This window comes from Aythya fuligula, chromosome 2 (genome assembly GCF_009819795.1).
Source record: "Aythya fuligula isolate bAytFul2 chromosome 2, bAytFul2.pri, whole genome shotgun sequence".
Lineage (NCBI taxonomy): Eukaryota > Metazoa > Chordata > Aves > Anseriformes > Anatidae > Aythya > Aythya fuligula.
The window spans coordinates 79,773,205-79,798,555 of NC_045560.1; the positions used below are offsets into that span (position 1 = coordinate 79,773,205).

Sequence of the window (25,351 nt, forward strand, 5' to 3'; positions counted from 1 at the left end):
AAAAAAAACACCTCTCGTTTCTCTTATCAATGGGCTGGCAAGTCTGGATTTATTTTTTTTTTTCATGGCCTGGCCTACAGGAAATCCCTCCTGCAGCCAGGGCCTGGGCTGCCATTTCTGTGAGGACACCTGCGCTGCGCGATGCAGGCCCCGCCATCTTCCTGCCCGGGGCTGGTGTCACCCTCCAGCAGCAGGCCCATGAGCTTCTGGTGCCGTTATCACCAGCACTGGAGCTGGCTGGTGCATGTCACATAACATCTGTCTCCTTTACACTTCTGCCAGATGGTTAATTGCTACAATGAGTAGGAGAACATCTCACCAGTTTAATCCCACCACCCTTCTCTAGTCACTTTCCTTCACCGTTCTCATGTGCGTTACCCAGGTCCTCGTATTCCCATTACCTACTTACTCCAATTTAAACTTGAGCTTGCAATTTTGTTGAACCAGCTTTCTTTTCCTGCTTCCCCCTTTCAAGATGCAATTTCAGGGCAGAAGGGTGTGCCTGTTGGGAAGTCTGAGGGATAGGAGTTTGGGTTGTGCCTCTACAGACTGAGCACGGCACTTCAACCTCTCAGCACCTCAGCTTTTTGTCTGCAACAGGAGATGTAAAAAAGAAAACGTGACTAAAATGTGCCAGGCTTTACCATATTGCTGTTTGTAAAATGTTTTAAGATCTTACAGTGGAAGGTTCACCAATGTAAGAAGGACATAAAATGATTAGAGAGTTGTCCCAAGTCTTAGGCCATTAGTCTTGTCCAAAGGAAGATAATGAAGATGGTGAAGGGTCTGGAGGGGAAGAGAGATGAGGAGCAGCTGAGGTCCCTGGGTTTGCTCAGCCCCGAGCAGAGCAGGCTGAGGGGAGGCCTCATGGTTGTACAAATTGTACAGCTCAATGTGAGGGAAATCCAGTGATGAGGACCCAACAACTTTGTCTGCGACAGCATGCCTTGTGCGTTTTCTACCCTCTGTCCCTGTGGGACATGCCCATGACCTCTGCCCAGCTGCTCAGTTAGTTTCCCCGTGTCCCTGGTGCAACACCCACATCCCTTGAGTGCCGTAGAGGACTTTGGTGTCCCATCACCTGCTCTAAAGTCCCACTGCAGCGCCACAGTGCCACCTGCGAACAGATGGAAAGGGGGGTTCAGACAGGGAGGCAGGGGGAGGCATGATGCCAGCCAAAAGGGAGTGGGTACCTCCAAGGATGGCTACGCATGCATTAATTACCTAAACCAAGAAACCCTGCCTTTGCTACTCTTTAAGCAGAGCAGGATGACTTCCCTGAGTGCCAGCACATACGAGTATGGTATATCTATGCTCTTCTATTTATTTCTCTTGAAAGGGAGCACAAATGAAAATATTTAATTTTTCTCTGATAGTTCAGTATTATGGGTGGGCTGGGATTCAGGAAAAACTTTGGTTTTGCATGGATTTAAGCAAAGAACATTGAGAACAGAGACTGAGTACTTCAAGATATGCATAATAGAAGATGTGCTCTTCGCCAAACAAATTGTCAGTTAAAGTAAACTGAAATGTGGTATCTAGTTATTCTTATATCAGTGATGCCTGCCTGGTCGTCTCTGCAAAGAATTAGTTTTGACCTTGCAGAGATCTCCAGGGTATAGCTAGCAATAGCTCTAAATCGACTAACGCTGTCCTAAACCTGCAGATTTCATGCTAGGCTTGGAAAACATTCACGACACATGTCCATGATGGTTTAAGCTGGTGTAAGTCAGAGCTGGAACAAGCACAGTTTTAGTCCTAGCCAGACACTTGCTTTGCCTCAACATGAAATTTGTCTGATGGTGAGAGAGTTCGAAGATCAAAACAGAAAAGTAACGTATGCAAAACTATAATTACCAAGTTTAAAATGAAATAATTTTTTTTTTTTGCACTCTCAGCTGCCTGAGCCTATTTGCAGTGGGATCAGAAAAGCACCAGTGGTGATGGAGAAGACATGGTAGGAGCCTTCCACCTAGGACAAGGTGGGGCCATGCCCAAGTGGGGTTGGAGCAGCTCATGCTGTTGTCCCAGAGCACACTTACATGCAGACAGGTTGAGTGTGGGAGCACTCTTCAGGCCTCTTTCCTGAGCACTAGACTGTAGTTGGCCTGCGCTTTCTTCTTAACCTTGCCCTCTCCTCTTCACAGCCGTTCTGTCTCCTTTATAGTTGTGACTTTCTGTGCCAAGAAGGTTGTGACAGCAAACTTTATAAAATACTTGTACTGTGGGTGTATATGAAAGCTTCATTTGAGACGATTTCCCAATGCTCTGAGTTACTCTCATTTGTACAACAGCAACTTGGCACCCTTCTAATCATGTAAATGGACTCTGAAGAAGACACGAGCAAAATTTGTAGCCAGCCTCAGGACAAGAATTTCTCCTATCGTTTGGAAATGTTATCAATCTGCATTAGGCTTGGAAACTATTTTTACCCAGCAGAGCTGTGTTGAAGCATCCATTGCAAGATTGGAAAAATCCCATTTCTGCTTATGCCTGCTTGGCAGTAAGAAGATAATGCCAGTTTTCAGACACCATTAAGGATTTAATCACAAATAATGTATCCCAACACATCACTTGAGCTTTGGCAAAACAACATTTTTCAATGCAAATACATTTTGTTGGAAGTTTTGACTGGTTCCAATTATTTTGCTTGCATTTTAAGCTTCTTTTTATAGTGGTACGGTGCAGTAAAATGGATCTTCATGTGGACTGTTGGCAGGGTCAGGCAATGCAGTTTAGGAATACTGAGCTCCTAACGTGACGTCCCGTTTCTGCTGCCTTCTTTGCAATGTGAGTTGATAGAGAATTTATTTCAAACAATAGTTTTTTTTTAATGGAAAGCAGTGTTTCTCAGGTTTGATGTTGTTCTCTAATTCACACTGAATGTGATACAGCATAATTTTCAAAAGCATAGTTTTGACTTTTTTTTTTTTTTTTTTTGAGTCAAAATCTGTCAGCTCTGATCATCTTTGGAAATGTGGATACCACTTAGGGTTAAATCGCGCTACTTGCGTGCCTAAGAGCGCTGCCTAATATTATCACATTGGCAAAGCTCCTGACGCTATATTTATGATCTACAATTAATTGCACTCTGTGGACCAATTCCGCCATGCTGCTCAGACTAAAGCTTCGAGATGGCCACAGGAGAGAGAAGAGAAGCCAGTGGGAAGCAAGCTATTAGGCCTTGCCTACTGGGTCTTATGACCAACAAGAAAACCACCGCTGTTCTGAACGCTAGGGTGATGTTGCATGGCCGTATGAGCATGTGTTCTTCAGATGGGTAATTGAGGCTTATCCACTGCAAAAAATACTTTGACGTAAGAAAAAAACAAGAGAACTGACAGTGCTAAAATGTACCAAGTGTATACGTTTTGCAGTGGTTATGGTAGAAGGTGATGTGTCAGTGTTTGGTTAGCTGGAGGAGACGAGGTTCAGCCACGTTTCTCAGTTCTGTCATTAAACACCCTCCTGTGCTCAATGTATGAGGTCTTCAGGAGAAATGAAGATAGAAATAAGGAAGGTTTTGTGCCCTGGCAATCGGCTGAGTGAAACACCGGGCTGGCGTGGGCAGTGTGGCTTGCCCCTTGCTTCCACCAGAGCTTCCACTGCTGCTTGGAGGCTATTCGTGTTTGTTTCAATTTCTGCACCTTGGACAAGAACACAGTAATTTTTTTACCAGTCCCTCAGGAGAGGGTTAAAATTAAGCAAACAGTATTTGAAAAGTGCTTGGCAGATGGCAAAAAAAGTCCAAGTATTTTCAGAGCTCTAGTGAGAGGAAACCTCTTGTTAGGCTGCTGAAGCTGATTTGAGACATGCAGGTTTTTTTTTTTTTTTTTTTTTTTTTTCTTTTATGGTTGAGAGCTTATTTAAAAGGAAAAGATGTTCAAGTCTCTGGCATTTGGAGTTTGAAACTCATGCCTCTGTCACATTTCTTTGGCTTTTCTCTCGTGTTCATTACTATGCTCTCTAAGTGTTTAAAAACACAGGTTCCTAGGACAATATAATTTTAAAATTAGCCAGAGTGTGATGTTCAGAGAAATTTGGGGAGCTGGGAACCCCTTGGAATTCATTAGATGCTGGATTTAAGCTACATATCCAAGCTAGATGTTCACATTTCAAAGTTTTTTTTTGAAGTATTTAAACAGAATGTTCAGAGCTGAAGAAAGGCGATCCCTGGAGAGCCTTTAAAGCAGGAAAGGGAGAGAAAGAAAGAATTGGGCAAAATTATCTCGCATCTAGCTTCCGACACAGATTAGTAATTAAATTGGTAAAAAGTTAAATTGGTGAAATGATTTAAAACCCAGGTATAGCACATCCTTTCCCAAGGAACTGGAGTGCCTTTTTAGGGATCCTACAAAAGGTTTCAATGGTGTAATTCATTTGATTTAATTGATTTTTCCACCTTTTCTCTGGGAGGTGATAAAGCCAGTCATCAAGACAGATAAGAGAGCTGCACTGTGGACTGCATGTTCACAACGTTTTCCATTTTAAGCCTTCTATCGTCAGGGCTTTTTTATCATCTTTAGGCAAACTCAAAGTATTAAAGTTTGTTATTCATTTAGTGTCTCAAAGTACACCAGGAATATTAAAGATATAAAAAGCAAAACGTGTCCCTGACTAAGACAGGATTTCTTAATTACGTATTTTATTATATATTATATTACTTTCTAGAGGCCTCGATCAATGCCTTGGCTGCTGCACAAATACAGAGGAAGGCTCATTCGTGGCAGGATGAGTTTACCGCAGATGGTAAGCAGATGTTTCAGGTGGATGGCAGAAGAAAATGAAGCCTGTGAACGGGGACCTCGGGCAAACACACTAGTCTGCACGAGTCCTGAGCCGGCCAGCTCTGGATACAGCATCGCTGCCCATCTTGGAAACACTCCAGATGTTATCCATGTTGTCCTTTAGGCAGCCTGGTTTCTACAGATGATGTCTTTCCTTGCAGCAGGCAATCTTGGGACCTCTGGGGAAGGGACATGAAGCTTCCTTTTTTTCAGAGCCTGAAATATTTTCCAGATTCCTGAGAAAGAAAGGGTATTCCTCTTTGAAATTCTGATTGCTTGTTCAATACATGCTAGAGAAAGCTAGGCATGACTAGCCTATTATTTTCAAGAGGTAGTAGATGACTATGGATGATAATTATATCCTGTTAAAAACATCCCCAGAGGTAGGGGTGACATGGAGGCAGGGTGAAACGGGGTAATTTTGTGACCCTTCACTTGTCTTCAATTATTAAGGACAGCCTGTAACTGAGGACAAAAAAAAAAAAAAGATTAATGAATGATGCTTTGGGCTTCAACCACATGAAATGTCTGTCTGCTAAGCAAAGTGCAAGCGTTACCACTTTTAAGTGCAAGGTCAAGCTACAAGTAAGGCTGGAGACTGGCTGAGCTGAGGGCAGCGCTGGTGACACATCCGTCTTCCCATGGGCTGCACTTCGTAGCTCCAAGGAGCCACGCTGATGCTCAGTGCCCAGAGATGCTGTAGATATTTTCTAGATATTGTAGATATTTTCTTAGGAGGTATTGACTCTATTGATTAATTGAATTACTCTTTTTTTTTTTTTTTTTTTTTTTTTTTTGTTTCCCAGAATGATTTCTGTGATGTTTTTCCTCAAATATCACAGATTGTAAGCCATCCCACTTATGTGCCATGAAGTCCTAATAAATATATATCAGACTTTAAAATCTCCCACAGATGTCACTATTTCAGTGCAACCTACTCATTCTTCAGAAGCAGAAAATGAGAAACATCTCCAGTCTGAAACACCTACCCATCAAGAGATTTCCAATTGCTTGCTCTATTTTCGAGAGGGTTGCCAAATGGAGAAGTCCCACTTTAGGAGCAGGGTTCCACACCTGAACGAAGCACTGGACATCCCAGAAGGGCAATTATCGAAGCTTTCAAGGACTGGTCATTTGAACTAAGAGCATCTCAACATCTATGCATACATTGCAGGAGACGTGCATTGAGAAAGTGAAGGTTTTTTTTTTTCTCTGGATTTACATATTTTCACAACCTACTCTAAAATAACTGAATGGCAGTGTAACATCTGTTCTGGTAAGCATTCCTGCATTATTTCCAGGCTAAGGCATACGCTGGGGACTCAAACAAGCAGCAGTGGCACGCTGAGGTCAGCTGAAGCTTGAGCTTTTTTTTCCCAACAGCACTGTTGTGTGCCGTGAGCCAGCCAAAGTGTGCAGAGCTGAAGACAAATGAGTAGTAGCAAATTCCTCAGGTAATGCCGTGAACCGTGCAGCTGAGGTGCTCAGTTCTTCACCAGACCCCCATCTCACCCATCGGCTCATGATGGCAACTTCTGCCCCAAAGGAAGCTCTCTCCTTTTGTCCTACAGCCGGGCTTGCTGGCAAAGACCTGCAGAGTCCCAGTGCTGAGAAATCAGCTCTGGCAGCTGCGCAGCAGCCCTTCCTCTCTTGAGGCCGTGCATGGGACATAAGCCACGCCTGGCAGGAGGGGGTTTCCCTTGCTGTAGGTAAGATGCTAAGCGAGGCTCAGGCTAGGGAGAATGCCACGCTGTGAGCACCGACTGCTTTGCATGGTGACGGCGAGAGCTGTGTGTCTAATTTGGGCAGCAGCAGATGGGTCTCTTAAGACAGCAAGAGACTGGCACTACCAGCAGAGTGAAGGGATAACGTGTTCCTTCTGTGCAGCAGAGATTTCACAAGTGACTCATGACTCTTCTGCAGCTCACGCTGGCATCGCTTGGTCTCCTGAACTGTGACTGCACATTTTAAAGGTCAGGATGTAAAGCTTCTTCGCCAAGCACCTCTGAGTCCGTATTTATTCTGAAGGACGTTTGGCACACACGGTCTGAGCGGGATTTCGTTCTTCTCCCGCTGGCATAAATGCAGAGATGATGAAACAATCCAGCCAATAAATCTCTCCAGAGAGTTTGATTCCCGGGTGCTCGTTGCATACACAATTATCACGTACATGACTAACTCCAGGCAGGCCTGGTGCTTGGGCTCTGGCGTGCCGGAGCCACACCTACATTCCTCCTGCAGGCCCTCGTTTAAGAACAGATTTCAATTAACTTTAATCAGACGTTTAAGGTGGCCTAGGTCTTTTCTTCTGTGTGTAGGTGTTTAAGTTTCACTGCCCTACACTTAAGCATGTACCTCACTGCTAACTAGAACAGGGGCTGATTTGGGCATGTACTCGAATGGCCTGGTGCCCAGTGGCCTAACTTAGGCAGGACTTCCCAAGACAGCAAAACCCCGGTGTTGGCAGAACTGTGCACACAGATTGCCTGTACGCACACGTCCACGGGCTCGTTGTGAAAGCCCACAGCAATGGTTCACCTGAAATTCCCTGCGGTCACTGGCCTCTCTGCAATGTCTGAAAGCCCAAAGCTGGATGCTTTTGGAAATCCCATCACTCTGTTCTCCCCAGAGCGATTTCTCACCTAGATCAGGCAGTAGCTTTCTGTGCATAAGTGAGTATCCCAGTGCCGGTATATTCTTTGCTCTCCCTAAACTCTCTTGTTAACTGTTATTTACTATTTTACGCAGAGCAGACCAAACCAATACAGACTGCCATGTGTACCACGGGTTGGAACCCCCGTGCAGGTAGGCAGCCCACTCTGCGTACCAGCTGAAATCTTAGCAGCTTGGTAATGTTTCAGTCTTTCGTACATTTCTCATCTGCATCCAGCTGAAAATAGTAAAAATTCACCTTTGACAGTTACGTAAAACAAAGGGTTGCGGCCTCAGTTCAGCTTCCCTTGAACGGTGAACTGAAATTTGCAACCGTGTTTCGTAACGTTGCCTTTATTGGCCAGCTTGCCACAGAGTCCTGGGACAGGTGACCTTTGCAAATGAATAACCAACAACTTTGACTTTAGAAATGGGCTTTCATAATGATGTTAATCCCGGGGACACACCCTCAGCCTACACTGAATTTATTTTCCAGTAACTTTAAATCCAAAGCCACGTGTAAACTACTTAAACTGCGTTTAAAACAGTATATTTATTCCTGTGCAGGGTGCAAATGAAATTAGGACTGTGGGTCATCTTCTGAATGTCACTAGTTACATTAGGTCCGAAAAGTGCATGTCTTCATTCCGCACGTACATATTGAAAAATATCATTCTTTAAACGTAGCTTTAGCTTTCAGAACTGTCTAATAATGTACCACGAAATGATCCATCCATCACATCTAATCTTAAATGATAAAGACTTCCTGCCAATACCATTTTTAATTTACTTAAAGAGGAAGTTATGATATCAGATTTTTAAAATCAGTATTAAAACAAGCACTTAAATGCATCTTTCCATTATTGAAAATATAACCAGGCTACAAATTATGTGTTTGGGAAGATGGCTAAGTAAATGCTGCCATTGGATCAGTGGACTTGTTTTTTGACTGAGAGATCCAACCTCAGAGGTGATATTGTGACACCCTAACCTTTCCACATGCCATCAGGCTGCCTTACTCCAAGCCACTAGACCCCACCTGCACAGAGGAATATAAACTTGTTCAGTTCATCCTGAAAAAGAGGAGGACAAAGGAAAGAATAAATGAGCTCAAATATTCAAAAACCATTAAAACAATAAGATTTTTTTTTAATGTAGTGACATATTGATTTGTCAGGTTTTATTTTCAGTGAATTTCAAATTGTCGTGTTCTCAAGACTTTTTTCTTCCAGAGAGTCCTGACTGAAAGGTAATGTTCACCTGTTTCACAAAAGGTAACAAAAACAAAAGGTAAGCTACTCAAAAAAAAACACCAACTCTCTTAAGATAAATGGCAAATCATGAGTGAGCAAAACTGCTCCAAACCTTTATGGAGGATCTTTACTTGCTGCTCTAGTTAGGCTATTCCCTCCGTATGTACCGCACGATAACCAGCTGGCGTGTAGCTGCTTTGACTGATTTGCCCTTGTTTCCCTACGAGTCTGTGGCATGCATCACACAGAAGTCACAGTTCTTTCTCCCATCTCCTCTAACATGCTGCTAAGAAAATCAGATTAGGACATCTCAAGGGCAGCGTATCACAGCAGTGTTCATGCATTGCCCTGCTGCTTTCTTCTTCCATTCCCAGCCCTGAGTTTCACTTTCATTTCCTCTGGATATTCAGAGTTTCAGTTCTCGTTCCACACTGTCTTGTTTCTTCTTGCTGCCAACTCCCTGAGCTACTGAAATACTTTTAAGCCCATTTGGAGTACCTTTGTCTTCTTCTTGCCTTCTCACACCATCATTATTTTTTTTTTCCCCCTATATTTCAAATTTGTTTTCCTCAGTTATTAGTTTAAACCATTAGAAAAGCGGAGATACAAAGGGGCTGAGTTAATCAGGTTCTTAAGCTTAGTTGTGGCACTTAGCATCGGCTTGGGAACTATCACACTGGGATGGATGTAGGCACATGCTCAAGTATTTTCTGGACTTGGGGAGTGTACTTTCAACCATTACCCTCGCACGTGTGCAATTTTTCTTACTTTTGTGGACTCAGGAATGGCTCAGTGGACTTTCTCTCATCTCCTTTCTTCCCTCCCACCAAAATTAAATTCATTTTCCCCTCTCCGTGGTGTTATCTGTTTGGAACTATGTCACATTTTATTCAAATCACACATTGTTAAAATATGAGAAATGTTATTTCTAACACCCATACAATTTTAATTCTGTTGCTGCAAATTCTATTCAGACCATACAGCTGTTCAAAGCAGAAGCCTCCGGTCATGTTTCAGCAAATCCATGATTTCAGCTTGGTATATCTGCTGCGATAGTCATGGTTGATTTTATCTGGAAAAACAAAACAGAACAAAAACCGTGACAAGAATTATTACTTCATAATGGTAAGAAAATATTATGCTGGGATATTGTGATAACTGTTCTGTTAACTGTAAGGATTTGGAGTGATTCATCAGTCCAGCCAGGCCCTGACCAGTGAACTGTGTAGGAAGATGAAATGGAAGAATAAATGGGTTTATGAGACCTCTTACACCTACTCTTCACCTTCCTGGTCCTAGGACTGATGAAGAACTGCTAACAATCTGGGAGAAAAAGGTAGAGCAATTTCCCACTCGCTGCTACATTCCTGCTGTCACAAGCCTTGGAGGAGGCCGTGAGGGCAGCGACAACGGGCTGTGAAGGGGATGAAAGAGGAGAGTTCGGGTTCAAGTCTGTCTGTGTTACTAGAAGAGGACAAAGCAGCCACTGGGAAAGGATAAACCTAACATATACTACCTAGAAGTTTATTTTTAATAAAATGTATATGTATTCATGGAGTATATATGTTAGAAATCAGGATATGGTTTAGTCTGTAACCACCACTGAAGAGTACACTGAAGCTCTGCGTCAAATCTGAGCGATGCATGCGAGATTATCACAATCCGCACGACATTTACTCGGTTTTTCATAAACAGGCTCTTTCATGGCAGCACAGTCAGCTCCCGGACAGACAGATAAGGGGCGGCTAGCCGCGACCCTTCGTGCTGTGCTGCTGTAAGCCGTTTAGGGACGCTGACTGTAGTTAGTAGACCACATTTTGTCCTTCACCACGATGGGATGGGTTTGGGGATTCGGTTTTTATGCCTTCGTGTAGACGTGTGGGAGCCGGAGCGAGCAGCGGGGCTGCTGGGGCTGCTTGGTCGTGTGATTACGGGCACGGCGCGGGGCAGGGGGAGCCCCCTCACAGCGCCCACCCCTCGGGCACCCCTGAGGCAGCGCCGCCACACAGCCCGGCGGCCAACCGCCACAACCGCCCTAACGGCCACAACGGTCGCCACGCCCAACGGTCGCGAGCGCGCTGACGTCGCCAGCGCCCATAGGGGCAGCAGGAGGAGGAGGAGGAGGAGGAGGAGGCGGCCGGGGGGGCGCTGCGGGAGCCGCCGCCCTCCTCCCTGCCTGCCTGCGCCCCCCCCGTTTCCCGGCACGCAGCGGAGCGCGCGGCAGGGCCGCGGCGGCGATGAGCGGCGGCTCCGCCTGAGCGCCGCCATCCCTCCCCTCCCCTCCCTTCCCCTCCCCTCTCCTCTCCTCCCTCCCCTTCTTCCCCTCCGCGCCCAGCCCCGCAGCCGGGCCCCGCGGGACGCTGGCGGCCGCCCGCGGCCGAGGATGCTGAAGATGAAGCTGCCCCTCAAGCAGACGAGCCACAAGGCAGCGGCGGCGGCGGAAGAGGCGGCGGCGGGGCTGGGTCTGAAGGAGCCCGGCGCGGCCCTGGACTGTCACCTCCAGCTGCAGCAGCTGCCCCGGCCGCCGGCCCGCGGGGGAGCCGCGGCGGGGAGGGGGTGCGGGCCGGACAGGCCGAGCCAGCTGCACGGCTTGGGGACCGGCACGGGGCCCGGGCCCGGCCCGCCGCCGCCGCCGCCTCCCCCCCGCACCCCCACCCCCCCCTCGGCCGCCGCCACGCCGAGCGCTGCCGCCCTCGGTCCCGGCTCGGCGGCGGCCCGCACCGACAAGGAGACGGTGTACGAGTGGTTCGGGCTGGTGCTGGGCTCGGCGCAGCGGCTGGAGTTCATGGTGGGGCTGCTGGACCTGTGCAACCCGCTGGAGCTGCGCTTCCTCGGCTCGTGCCTGGAGGACCTGGCCCGCAAGGACTACCACTGCCTGCGCGACTCGGAGGCCAAGGCCAACGGGCTGAGCGACCCCGGGCAGCTGGGCGACTTCCGCGACCCGGCCGTGCGCTCCAAGCTCATCGTCTACCTGGCCCTGCTGGGCTCCGAGAACCGCGAGGCCGCCGGCCGCCTGCACCGCCTGCTGCCCCAGGTGGACTCCATCCTGCAGAGCTGCCCGGCCAGGCGGCCCCCGCCCGGCGCCGCCGACGAGGAGGCGGCCGAGGAGGTGGCGGTGGAGGAGGACGAGGAGGAGGAGGAGGAGGAAGACGACAACGTGGTGGTGGTGATGGAGGGCGCCGGGGAGAACGGCCAGGCTGCCCTCCCCGCCGCGCAGGGCCTGGGTTTCGGTGCGCAGGAGGAGCTGCTGCTGCTCTTCACCATGGCCTCGCTGCACCCGGCCTTCTCCTTCCACCAGCGGGTCACCCTGCGGGAGCACCTGGAGCGCCTGCGGAGGGCCCTGTGCGGGGACCGCGACGAGGAGGGCTTCGGCCGCCCCCGAGCCCAGGTAACGGCGTGTCCCCCTCCTTCCTCACCCCCTCCCCGTGTTTTTTTTTTTTTTTAGGAGCTCAGCCCCTCACCCCCATGAAGTGGGCAGAGGGCACCCAGAGCCCCTTTCTCACAGTGCCTGCTGCGAATGTGGGGCTGTGACGTAATACAGCCCCATATGACGTAGTAGTGTGGGGGGGGGGGCTTCTTTTTTTCTGGCCAGCCATGCTTTCTGCTGGTGTTGCTAGAGCGTAGGATGCGGAGTGCCCCTAAAGCCCGAGCGGCCGCCTCGCACGCTGGAGAAGTTGCACGATGCAGGAGTCCAAGCAGCAGCTTGGCTAAACTCGTACAAATAATCATAACGCCAAATGGAAACCATACGGCCCCACAGAGCGTCCCCCAGGGGCTCCAAACAATGCAAGGTGTTGGGATGATTTTTACCCGGAGCTTGCTCTCTCCCCCCAGAAAATGAGACTGGGCAAGGATCAGGGCTGCAGCCCAGGGTCAGCGGCCGCGAGGCTGGCTCTCAAAAGCCGCGTTGGGTGAGGTGGTTGAAGGCCTCTGGGAAGGGGTGGTAATCATTTTCTAAATGAGCAAATTAAAATGTCACAGCTGCAACTTGTGTTCAGAGAGGAGCTGGATGTCTGGGTGGCTGTCAGGGAGCAGCAAAGCACATCTTGAAAGCAGATGTGCCACTTGTTGCTGGAGGGTGGCTGTCACAGCGCAAGGGCTCTCCGCGAGTGGCACTGAAGCCTTCTCACGTGCAGCAGCGATATCTAAACGTGGGTTTTCCCCCCTCCCGGCCATCTCTGGCAAATGTTTGCTTGACACAAAATCTGCCCCATATTTATGCAACCAAGTCATCGCCTCGGAGCTCTGCAGTTTTTGGTCTATAGATGGCCTCTCGTGCAAAGAGGAAGAAAGGGCTGGAAGATAGGCACTTGCAATGCAGAGGGGCTGTTAAAACCAACACCTGAGATTTTCATAGGGGACTGAGCAGAAAAAGGTACAAACAGTTGCTATTATTTTTTTTAATCTACTTTAGGTGCTGTCCAGTTCTTCCACTCGCAGGAAGGGAATAGTAAAGGAATAGCCCTTTTTTTTGCTTGGTAGAGACAGGATGTGCTTTTGAGGACTACTGAGAGGAGACAGGGATTTTTAAGGCTTCAGACACGCCAAGTACACACTCGTACCATTTTAAGGCCAAAGCGCGTTTGGCAGGTCATAAGCCAGTGGGTGGATGTGACGGTGCTGAACTCATACCGAATTCACAGCACAGGTCCAAAAAGTGTTTATTTTGGCTCGCCGAGCTGCGCCAAGTCTAGCTCTCCCGAAATGAGTCCTGCGAGCCCCTGCAGGGGGGGGGACGATGGGGTTGCAGGAAGCGGCAAGGCTCTGGCTGGGTCTGAGGTGCTGGTAGCTGGGAACCTGCTCCCTGCCCCGACCCGAGCTGCGTGTCCGTGGCGCGTGGAGCAGTGTCCAGGTCGCGGGGGTTTCTTCTGCAGAGCACGCCGAGATCCCAAACAGCTGGGCTGGACACGCCTGTCACATCCTGCCTAGCCCGCGCAGGGCTCCGCTTTTTTTTATTTATTATTATTATTTTTTAAATTATTATCTCTTGTGCAGTTGCGAATAGCGCAGAGCCTCTCGTGGGGAGCTGGCGGGGCGCTGCGGGACCCACGGGCTGCCCCCCGGGGCCGGGTTTGGGGTCCCGTGGGGTGCCCCCCCCCCCATCCCCGTCCCCGTCCCCGTCCCCATCCCGGCCCCCATCATGGCGCCCCCCCGGCGGCGCTGCGGGCCCGCCGCTGCCCGCCCCCTGCAAGATGGCGGCGGCGCGGCCTGCGCGCGGCGTCACGTGCCCGCGGGGCGGGAGCCGGCCCGGCCCCACGGGGAGGGGGTGCGAGTGTGTGTGTGTGTGTGAGGGGGGCTTGGCGTTGGGTGTAGGAGCTCTGAGCACGCACACACACCATAAATGAGGTTGCGTTATGCACGGGAGCGTTTAATCAGGCGTACCTGGTGGAAATAGAGCTCAGGTTCTATTGAAATAGGCCGTCTCCTGCAGATAGTGGCTTGCTGGGTAGTTCTACAGGCACCTGGCGTGAGGGTTCTTCACACAAGAAGTCCCTACTTAAAAACGAAGGGAAAGTTTCTGTTTACAAAGTATTTTGTTTAGTAGGCTTCTATTTATAGATTTATAGATTTTGTCCACAAATTAGAAGAGTGCTTTCATGATTGATCTTCTAGTACCTTGTGCTGCTGCAAGTCACTGAACTTAATTTTAGATCCGAAGAGCTCTAAGAGAAGAAAAACATGATCCCGTTTTGAAGCTGCACTGTACTCAAATACCCCTGTAAGCATCACAGTATCAGGGAAGATGTGCCTTCAGTCTGCGTTGAATAAGAGACAGAAGGATAAAGATGACATTTTATTGTTGGCAAGAATCTTTTAAATTGTGGATGGTCCAGTCCAGCAAACTACTGGAGTTTTACATGTTTTGCGTATTGAGATACAAAGTATTCTGTCTCAGTGACTGTAACATCCTCGTCTCTGAGCAGAAATTTCTCTGACTTGAAACAGGAGTTGGGGATGTCCAGAAGCGTTACTGGAAGTCTTCTGGGAAGTAAGTCATGGATAGATAAAAACAGATCCTAAAATGAAAGACCTCTGTTCAAATGTACATGCTAATGCTCCAGGAAACCACAGATGGAAAACTTATATGGCTTTTAGTTGCTTTACTCATCGTTCAGCTCTAATTTTGAGGTATTAAGATTACAGCCTTGCCCAGGCCATTTATGCCAGCCTCCATCAGCCTCCCCCTGATCTCCATGTCAATTTTTCCTTTGTTGTCTCAAATAAGCACTGGGGGCATTGCACGTGTACCCATGGCTTCCTAATGCTTGCACCTACCTTGCTGCTGTTAAGCTGTGGTTGGGTTTCCAGTGTCACCCACTTACCTGTCGACAGCAGGATCTCCCTGGGCTTGGGGTACTCTGGGTTCCCTGTTCTTTCTGAAGACAGGACGCAGACAGCAGCAGTAAGATGGCTGTATCTGCGGAAGCACACTCTTCCACAGAAGGTCTGTAGCTTGATCTCTAGTCTTCCACAGGAAGTCTGTAGGTTTATCACCACTTAAGTTTGTCACTTCATTTTCTCACTGACATCAGTGTCTAGCCATAGCAATTCAGAAGACATTGCTGTTGATTCTGTATTAACTGCAGTTAATACTAAATGCCTACGTTTCCTCCAGGATTTGGTAAATTTTTGTAGTATCTTCCAGGTCTTAATCATTTACACTTGAAGAGACTGAAGCTTGCAGAGGACAAGCTCAGAGATCTGGCTGGAGATCACACTCCTTTGTGAGCTTGTTGCCTTTCCTTGGCCTCTTCATCTTGTCCTTTTTGGTAGAAGAAGGTAAAAATACATTTAATGATGAAAGGGGATTTGATGCCCTGGGGAAGTGTCTTAAGAACGAGATAAGAAAATGGCAGACTTCAAATGGCAAATTCAGTTCAGAACTTGAACAACGTGCACAAAAGAAAACTTATAAACCATGCTTCTTAGATGTACTATTCTCTGTCAGTAGTGAGCAGTGGCCGTGAAGGCAGCGTCTCCTCTCAGAGCTAACTGTGCTTGAACTATTCTTACGGGGCAAATATTTTTTTTAAATCTTTCTGTCACCCTAGGTGGCTGCAAGAATAACTCCTGTGTATCAGTCTGAACTAGCACGTTCAAGTAATTTTCTTCTTAGTACTGAAGCTACACAAAGCTGTGGGATGAGCAACTGACTGGAGATGCAGTAATATCTAAACTGCTGCATTACTGGCTTTAGCTTCAAGATCTCTGTTTCGTGACAGGCTAGCTAGGTTAAACTGGGCTTTAAATCCAGGTAAAAATTCTGATTCAGATGAGACTTCAAGAACCTGAATCAACCAGTGACTTCTGAGAAGTTTTGTCTGTCTCACCATGCTTTATTGCTGCCTCTTACAGGTGAGCTCTTAAAATAGTTTCTCTAAACATGAGTTTAAAGAGCCTGGCCTTGAGCACTTCCAGGGATGGGGCATCCACAGCTCCTCTGGGCAACCTGTTCTGGTGCCTCACCACCCTCTGAGTGAATAATTTCTTCTTTATATCTAATCTCAATTTTCTTATGAATTTAAAACCATTCCCCCTTGTCCTGTCAGGGTATCGCCCCCCTCAGCCTGCTCGTTTCTCCCCAGGCTGCAGGACTTCACAGCTGCCCTTGCTGAACTTCATGAAGGCTTCTTCCAGCCTGTGATTAGAAGTAGGATAAGCATTATTCTTCTGGAACTTGATTCTGCATCAGTGCAGTTTGCGTGGTGGAAAGCTGGCAAACTGAAGTGTAACTTAGCAGTGTCAGTTGGGCAGCTGCCTTCAGTCTCGACCTTGCCTTTGGCAAGCAGCTTGTTCAAGGCAGTAGTGGTTTTGCTTTTTTTTTGCAATGATCTGTTGCATCAAGACTTGTCAACATTAGCAGATCTGGAAGAATTGGGTCTGCTGCCGCCCTGTATTTTTGCACTGGTATTAAATGCACATGCTGGATTTCCTTTAAAATATACAGTCGCATAAATGCTCTATCCCTACATCCAAACTACAGCAAGAATGAAGCGGTAGAGTGCAGATAGAGATAGGTGTACGTGTGGAGTTTCAGCTGACTTGTTTCTGAAGAGGTGCTACGGCCCTTGTGCCACTGTGGCTACGTGGCCATGCATCTGCTGCATAGCTGTGAAGCGCTGAGGGTGGCAGCCTGGAAGGATTGTGTTGAGCAGATCATGGCTTTAGTCCCGTAACTGGCACCAGATCTTCCAACTCGGGGTGTTCTGCGAGGCCCTAATCTAGTAAAGATTGTTATTCTGATGCTACGCACGTTTCTCTAAGGTACAGATGCTGCAGTTGAGAAAGTGCGGTCACGAGTTTGATTCTTCCAAGATGCTTTCTTCAACGTTTGTTAGTTGGCATCTGGTTTTGTTTGCCAATTCCCACGTGGACCCGGATGAATAAGCTGCGCTGCTTTACATCTGCACAGCCTGTCCCTAGCAGCGCATTGACTGGAACCTTGCAGGAAAACAAGCTTTCCTTTTTGGGTGGGTAGGACTAATCAAGCCATCCAACTGCTGCGAGCAGGTTTCCCTTGGTGGTGCTCATCAGAGCCGCTGCATGAATAGCTCTTCTATGAAAGGGCAACGCAAACATCAGAAGACTTCTGTGCATCAGTCTTGATGATTAGTAGGTGATCCAGTAACAGGTTTCATTACAGATTGCCAAACGAGTGCCAGCACCACGCTTTCTCAGCAGCGGTCTGCGCTAATAGAAGGCAGAGCGTGGACATGTGGACATTCGCCGCTTGTAGACTAGCTGAGGCCCTAGCCCGTCACCAAGATCTGTGAGATTATCAGATCAATTATTTGGCAACTCGTTTGGGGCCACCCACGTTACTTGCTTCACTGTGTTTAATCAGCAGCACCACCAGCCACACAGAGTCCTCGCATGCGAAAGCCTTGCAGTGATAAAAGCCTTCGCAGGAATTCATCTTAGGCTTGCATGGGTTGTGTGAATCCATTTTACTCATCGGCAGGTGTGGTGGGGTAACCTTGCTGGTCACCAAGTGCCCCTCAAACCACTCTCTATGCCCCTCCTCAGCAAGGCAGAGGGGGAGAGAAATTTGGATGAAAAAACTTCTGGGTTCTGATAAGGACTGGGAGATGGCTCACAAATTACCATCATGGCCAAAATGGACTCAGCTTGGGGAAGATCAGTTGGGTGTATTGCCAGCTGATAACAGGAAGGCACTGAGAACTAAAAGCAACCAAAAAAAAAACAATCCACAAAATGAAAAGCACCTTCGCTCCACCACCTCCTTCATCCCAGGCTCAACTTCAGGCTTGACTCTTTGACCCTTTTCCCACAGAGCAGCACAGGGGGATGGGGAATGGGGGTTGTGGTCAGTCCATAACGCTTCGTCTCTGCCGCTCCTTCCTCCTCACACCCGGCCTCTGCTCCTGCGGGGGCTCCTCTGCATGGGCTGCAGCTCCGGCCCGGGGCCTGCTCCTGCGGGGGCTCTCCATGGGCCGCAGCCTCTTCCAGGCCACATCCACCTGCTCCACAGGGGGCTCCTCCACCCACGGGGGGGCTGCAGCGTGGAGATCTGCTCCATGGGGGACCCATGGGCTGCAGGGGGACAGCCTGCTCCACCGGGGGCCTCTCCCTGCACCCGCAGGGGAACTGCTGCTGCCTGCCTGCCTGGAGCACCTCCTGCCCTCCTGCTGCACTCACCTGGGGGGCTGCAGGGCTGGTGCTCATGTTTTTCTCACTCCTCTTTCTCACAGCTGCTGCACAGCATTTTTTCTCCTTTCTTAAATATGTTACCATGGAGGCGTGAACAGCATTGGGCATTGGCCAGTGGCAGATCCTTCTGGAGCTGGCTCTTACCTAACACGGAGCAGGTTCTCAGCTCCTCACAGGCCACCCCTGCAGCCCCCCTGCTACCACGGCCTTGCCAGTAAGCCCTGTACAAGAGGAAATGAGGAGCACAACTAGCACTGAACTTACTGACCAGTGACAGGAACTCCTGAGCAGCATGGGCAGTGTTACAGGGCTCGTGGCTGTGGTGTGACTCGCACCAGGTAGCAGCCATTCAACATTTGTTGGCCCTCCGGACTGCCTGGACCTTCCAGTCACTCGCAGGCCCCTCTGGCAGTGGCACTCGTCTCTTATTTCCTTGCAGGTGCTTGATGTAGAGCTCTCACAGTAGCCAACGAAGAGATGTAATGCAGCTTAAGCACAGGATCTGATCTGTAGCTGGCACAGAAACAATGTTTGCAGACTGTAAGCTGCAAGGTAAAGCTATGACTGCCCTAGATAGCCTACTGTCTGCCTCCTGTATTCCAGTGTGTGCTGTGAAAGCTGTCACTCACCGAATACATCTAGTACATGCTACTGGTTTAACTTGCCAGGTGAAGGATTTTTTGATTGAATTATGATCTATTTGCAGTTACAATAATTTATAAAATTATCAGTGTCAGGGCTTGTTTAAATAAAAGCTTGAACCACATAATATACTGCAATGTAAAGTGGGTGGAGCGCTGCCTTCAGCTCTTACAATCATGATGTCAAAGGTGGAAAACGCCACCTGAAAGTGGAGCAAAGTTAATATCCACTGTCAAAGTTCATCCAAAAGTCTGTTGTCTTCTGCATGCGATGTGGATGGTATCAAAGCTGCTTTTGGCAAAGCATGTGGATGTAGTTTAAGGAAGGACCTTAGATAATTAACACTGATCATCTCTACAGGAAGACATTCACTCATTGTAAAACGTTTGCTGAGCTTGTTAACTTAGGTAGTCTGGACACAGCTGCTTAATCACAGTGGTGATGCTTTGCATAGACAGTCTTAAATGAATCACTGTTTTAACAGGGTAAATTTAATTCCCAAATGCCAGCAGTTCTGCCAATAACGCATGACCAGGAGTTAACACTTAAAAACTGAAATGCTTGCTTCTGGCTCTGTCCTTGGCTGTTATGAAATGCCTGGTGAAATGGTATCGTTGGAAGTCTTGAAGAGATCTTAAAGTGGCTCTCTCCAGGGCATGCTTGTGAATTTCTGTTTAGTAAAATAAGTTTGCAAATTGGCTTAGAGCTGTTAAAATGCAATCTCACTCATAACGCAGCTATTTTCCTTTCTTGTTCCAGGTCTGACATTATGCTCATAATTTATTAGGCATTTAAAGCATGAAGTGATGTTTTGGTCAGCAAAGAAGTTTGCTGAGATCAACTGAGTGACTAGGGACTGGTGTGAGTTTTATCTCGAGGAAACAACAAGTGCTCTGTATGTTAAGGCAGATTGCTCTGAAACCTGAAATTACTGACATTCAGTGCAGAACACAAACCACAGACTGCTTCGGATGAAACAGCTGAAATGTCTTTCAATTCATCTGACCATTTGTAGTGCAATCCAAAGGGCACGTTAAATGTTCAGTTGCTGATTTGGTACCGCTGTGGATGAGGCTGATGAGAGCTGGATTAACAGCACGCCCAGGGCAGGCTTGATGGCAGCGTGATTACCTGGGCCCTAAAAGAGTTGTGTGTTTTGTTAGGAGTTGCCTCAGTTCGTACCCAAGCCACAGATGCTGTAAAGCTGGTTTAGTAAAATGAAGCAAGCAATAGTTGGGCCATCTGCAAAATCTTGAGAAGTTCATTCTGTAAGGGAATTTTGATGTGTTTCGGTGCCTGTGCTTCCTCGTTCTGGCCTGCTTTTTGTCTCAGATCTGTCCTGACAGCTGGTTTGTCCCGTCAAGAGTCCTTCAGGAAAAAAAAAATATATATATTCTTTCACATTCTGGTACTTATTTTCAAAAATCTTATGCTTCCTGTATTTAAAAAGGGTAAGAATACTGTCTGAAGATGTCTCTTTTCCCTCTATCTTTCTCTTATGAAGGTCTGTAATGGAGTAATGCTCTTCATCCTGAATGAGAGGAATGAACTTTGAACGTTTAGTACACATCTACAAGAAGTGTCCATTTCTCCCAGAAACTTCATTTGTTTTAAGACATTCTGCTAAGATTCAGGGTGCAGTGAATGCCCCCATCTAACTTCCTTCTTTTGAAACCTTTCCTGAGAAAACTAACTTCTGTTCTAGCATCCAGTACTCAGTAAAAAAACAACCAAACAAATGGTATTTCATTGATGTGTGTGAAACAGAGAACCTCCTCTCCCTCAGTGTGCTGCCACTGCCTCCTACACCCCTCCACCATGCCACAGAGGTCAAGATATTCGCATATTGATGGTACTTGCATGCATATACTAAGCTCATATGTTACACTACATGCTACAGGCAAAACCAGATGTCTCACTTAATAGATAAATCTAGAAACTCGGTAGTAACTTCTGATATTTCCTAGTTCTACATGCATGGCTTTCTTGAGGTCTCATTTTGTGTCTTTCCTTGAAATGTAGAATTACATTGGTCAGCTGGAGGGTTTACAATATTTCTGAGCTTTATGTTGGTTAGCTGGTTTGGTTTATAACAAGACCTGGTCATTGAAGGGCATGTAAACAGTTACATTAACGTTTTATCTCAATTTGGGAAAAATTATACAGGTTCATGTTACCATTAAAACAAAAAAAACACCAACACTTGTAGTTCATGCTCATCTAAAACTTTTCTACTAGGTTATCATTGTATCCCTGTTTGTCCTTTTACTCTGAGAGATCCATCCGTGTTATCTGAGCGGTATGGCTTGCTGTACTGTCCCTCCTTACGCGTTGTATTAAAGGAGTAGAAATTCTTGGCATACCATTTTGAAGTCTGCATGCAAATGCGGAGGGAGATGAGCTCTGAGTCCTTTTCTCTGTGGAGGAGAGGGTGCAGATGGCAACCAGTTGTGTTCTGAATGTCTGGTTAGCTGGAGGTGCACAGATTTGGTTGTTAGGATCCTATGTCCCTATAGACTGTCCATACAGTTATTCATGATTTCCTATGCAGAAGAGGTGGCAGGCTGAAGATAACAGTTACATGAATGTAACTGGGGAGAATACGTTTGCAGAGCTGTGAGTAGATTACTTCACAGGGTGGTAACCGAAAGAGTTCATACTAATAATAAATTAGCATGGAAGTTCTGAGTTACTGATCTTGAATTGTCCACTGTGAGATATACTGAAGGCACATGAGCTGTCCCCCACATCATGCTGCTTTTAAAATAAAGTCAGTGTTACTGTGGAGGTGGTAGTTGACGGAAAAAATGTAAAAATTGAAATTGCTAGTGATCATTTTGACTCCTCTCGGGAGCCTCATTTTTTATTTGTATTTTTTCCTGTAGAATACAAAATAACTGTTTTGGGGGTATCTTCTGCTGTTACGAGCACATTGAGATTGTATGCATTATATTAATAAGCTTCCTTTTTCTTTCCTTCTCAATTTAGAATGACTTTTCCCATAATGACTGCATGTCAAGTAATGAGACCAGTTTGCTAGAACGAACCACAGCACCTCATGATGGACTACCGATGGCTTCCCATAGACCTCAGCGAGAAGGTATGTATTATTCTGAAGTTTCTTTTCAGAAGTGTTGTGAGGTGTTTTTTCTTAAGGCTAAACTCACCTGGGAGTTGCAGGAAATCTTACTTCTTTCTTGCTGCTCATCTGAATGAGAAACTGCAATGGCGGGTAGGTATAATAGCTTCTCTGCTGCCTACTCAGTCTTATCTGTATTATGGCAGGTTGTCATCCTTGTTAGCTGCTAAATGCTTGTGACTGCATGCATGAAAACAGATTGCAAATGGGTGTTCTCCTGAAAAAAAAGTGCTATGGCATTTGGAAGAAGGCAAAAAAACTTAATGCCACTGTATTAGTGTTGTTTAATTTTTTGAAACAAATTTAAGCGTACTGTGAAGCCATGAATAGCTTTTGCTAACCAATTTAGTTGTATTTGATTAGCCTTAAAAAAAAAAAAAAAAAAAGGAGGAAGAAAGAAAGGAGGTTTTATAGAAGTGGTAGTTCAGAGAAGTGGTAGGCTTTCCATATAGAAGTAAGTTGTATTTTGGATCTACTGAGGAGAATAAGGATAAGACTTCAGAGCACAAACAGAACTCGTTTGTACAGTTGCCAGAACAGTTTGAAGAAATGAGCATTATTGAAAACAGATTTCTTCTTACTCTTTATTCTCCAACAAGATTAGCAGATCACTTGTCTACTCAAAATAAGCTTACACTATCTTCTGGTTAGTGAAGAGCTAGCAATCCGGGAAAACCATTGCTATTCTTTTGTCCTGATAAATATCCTTTTGTCTATATTGTGGAGATTTAATTACACTTTGAAGGCAGGCAATTTGCAAGTTTTAATTCCTTACAAAATAATAAAAAAAAAACAGATTATGGGAGATTACAGACAACAGACGTATTTGAAAACCTTTTACAGAGTTTTAAGAACAAAGTGTTCGCATGCACAAATTAGGAACAGAAATGGGAGACTCATCAGTGACATTCTTGAATTAAATAACAGAAGCAAAGCAAAGATGAATAAATGAGTCTAGCACAGTGCTTAAATATTTCTCAGTATTTGTATTGTATTTTAGAAACTACAGGGAAGTATCAGAATAATTTTGTGATGTTTGTTATATTAGAATTATGACAGAGGGCCCGTGCTACAGTAATCTCCAAACTGTGTTAGAAATAGCACTGACAGTAAAACTTTTTTCATTCTCAGCTTTGTTGATTTTGATTCTTTTAGAAATCTCAATTGATACTTAAAATAAAATGGAAACAGTATCACCGACGTTTGACTTAATCGTCTTGAATGTGTGTTGCATTCAGAAGGGATTTAGAGCTGCAATGCACCTTGTTAGCTTGCATGTTTAAACATTTCTTGGTCTCGCTGTTTAGAGTATTTAAAATGTGATTGTGGAAACAGGGTTTTAAAGTAGGCTATTGAATCTGTGAAACTAAGGTTGTAAGGCATTAAGCAGTAGTTATCTGTTGTGCATAACTTATTAAAATTGAGCATTTAACAGCAGCAAAAGAAGTTAAGGAAGTTGAAGGTACTACACTGTGTAATAAAATTTCTTGGTATTGGAAGACAAATATATTTAGCATTGATAACACTCAATAGTTTAAAATAAACACAGTCTAGTTAGAAAAAATGTTGTCTACATGTGAATGTTAATGATGCTGATTAGTTTCCATAATTAAATATATGTGTATAGCAATATAATGGAACTTAAAACATTATTCTCAGTTCCAGTCCTGGGAATCAACTTTTTAATTAACTTCTGAATATCAGTCCAGCTGATGGTATTGATTTTAACATTGGCTGTTAAGGAATTTTAGTGCACTAAAACTAATGTTAGGCCATAGCCCTTTTTCTAACAGTGCTTTTATCTATACCAGAGAGGTAAAAAATCAGTTTTCCATGGTATATAGATGTATGTTATGATTTGGCATCCTTAGCTTGTCTCAGATTTCTTTGATTTTGCAATAATTAGTCTTCAGTAATTGATGAAAATGAACTGGTTGTCCAGTTCTTGTAACTCCCAGGTAAAGGGTAGGTGAAGGGTTACAGCCAATGTACACCATTCCATCCCAGCATTTGTCACTCTTCCCAAGAGAATCGGGAGCTGAATACTATCACTAGGCTTGGATATGTGTTTATTATTCTGATTTTTAGATTTATTAGATTGCTAACACTTAGTTTTCCTGGGACTGGCATGTTCAGATGGGGATGATACTTTGATTGTAACTCTAACAGAATTTGTTCAAAGTGTTGAAGTTGGACGAAATGGCAATTAGTTAACTTCCAATGATAAGCTTTGTAACAGATACTTGTAGGAAGTTGATAATTTTAATTGGTATGAGTAGTTCCCAATATATCCCCTGTTTAAAAAAAAAAAAAAAGGCAATTAAGAATCGAAAGGAAAATGTTACCTGGTAATACACACCCTCCAAAAAGAGCTTCAAAAGCACTGAAAGGAAGCATTAACGGTGCAGAATTGGCAGAGCTGGTTTTGAACAGAAATTTTTACGTGTTATGATTACGCTTGTAAGGGAACAAAATTCTGTTGAACTCTTAGAACAGCATAGCAGGAAAAGTGTAAAGCCCATCTCAGCTATACGAGGATCTTTATATACAGTATTACCTGAATAATATTTTGTGCTCTGAAGAGTATCTTTGGATCCTGAAGGCCATACATAGCTGCTGCTATGTCACAGCCGGAGCTTGCCTACTCCTGAACAAAGCAGACTGTGGGGAAGGAATGTTTAAGCAGTATGTCCTTTAAAGTACCCTTCTTCCTTTTTAGTTCAATCTAATGATACTCTGCGTGGTATGATCGTAGTAGCCTTCTGCTTCTGCTCTTCATTTGGCAATGTGCGCTTGCAGCCCAGAAAGCCTCTATCCTTCGCTGCACCAAAAGCAGTGTCGCCAGCAGGGCAAGGGAGGGGATTATCAGCTCTGGGGCCCCAGCACAAAAGGACGTGGATGTAATAGAGGGAGTCCAGAAGAGGGCCATGAGGATGCTCAGAGGGCTGGAGCACCTCTCCTACAAAGACAGGCTGAGGAACTTGGGGTTTAGCCAAGAGACAAGAAGGCTTCTGGGAGACCTTACAGCAGCCTGGCAGTACCTAAAGGGGGCTCAGGAGAGCTGGGGAGGGGATTTTTTGCCAGGGGATGTACTGATAGCACAAGGACTAATGGCTTTAAACTAAACTAGGGTAGATTTAAATTAGATATTACAAATAAATTCTTTACAAAGAGCGTGGTGAGGCCCTGGCACAGGCTGCCCAGAG

The 25,351-nt window shown here is 46.1% G+C and overlaps 1 protein-coding gene across 1 annotated transcript in view; it reads left to right on the forward strand.

Annotated features, from left to right (window-relative positions):
* The first annotated feature begins 11,075 nt into the window (after positions 1–11,075).
* The window catches only part of ZCCHC2 (zinc finger CCHC-type containing 2), a 41,057-nt gene continuing 26,781 nt past the window's right edge, over positions 11,076–25,351 (forward strand). Inside the window, exons 1-2 of the mRNA XM_032181820.1 lie at positions 11,076–12,080; positions 21,995–22,106. Of these exons, the coding sequence (XP_032037711.1) occupies positions 11,076–12,080; positions 21,995–22,106 (1,117 nt within the window). The remainder of the gene's footprint in view (positions 12,081–21,994; positions 22,107–25,351) is intronic.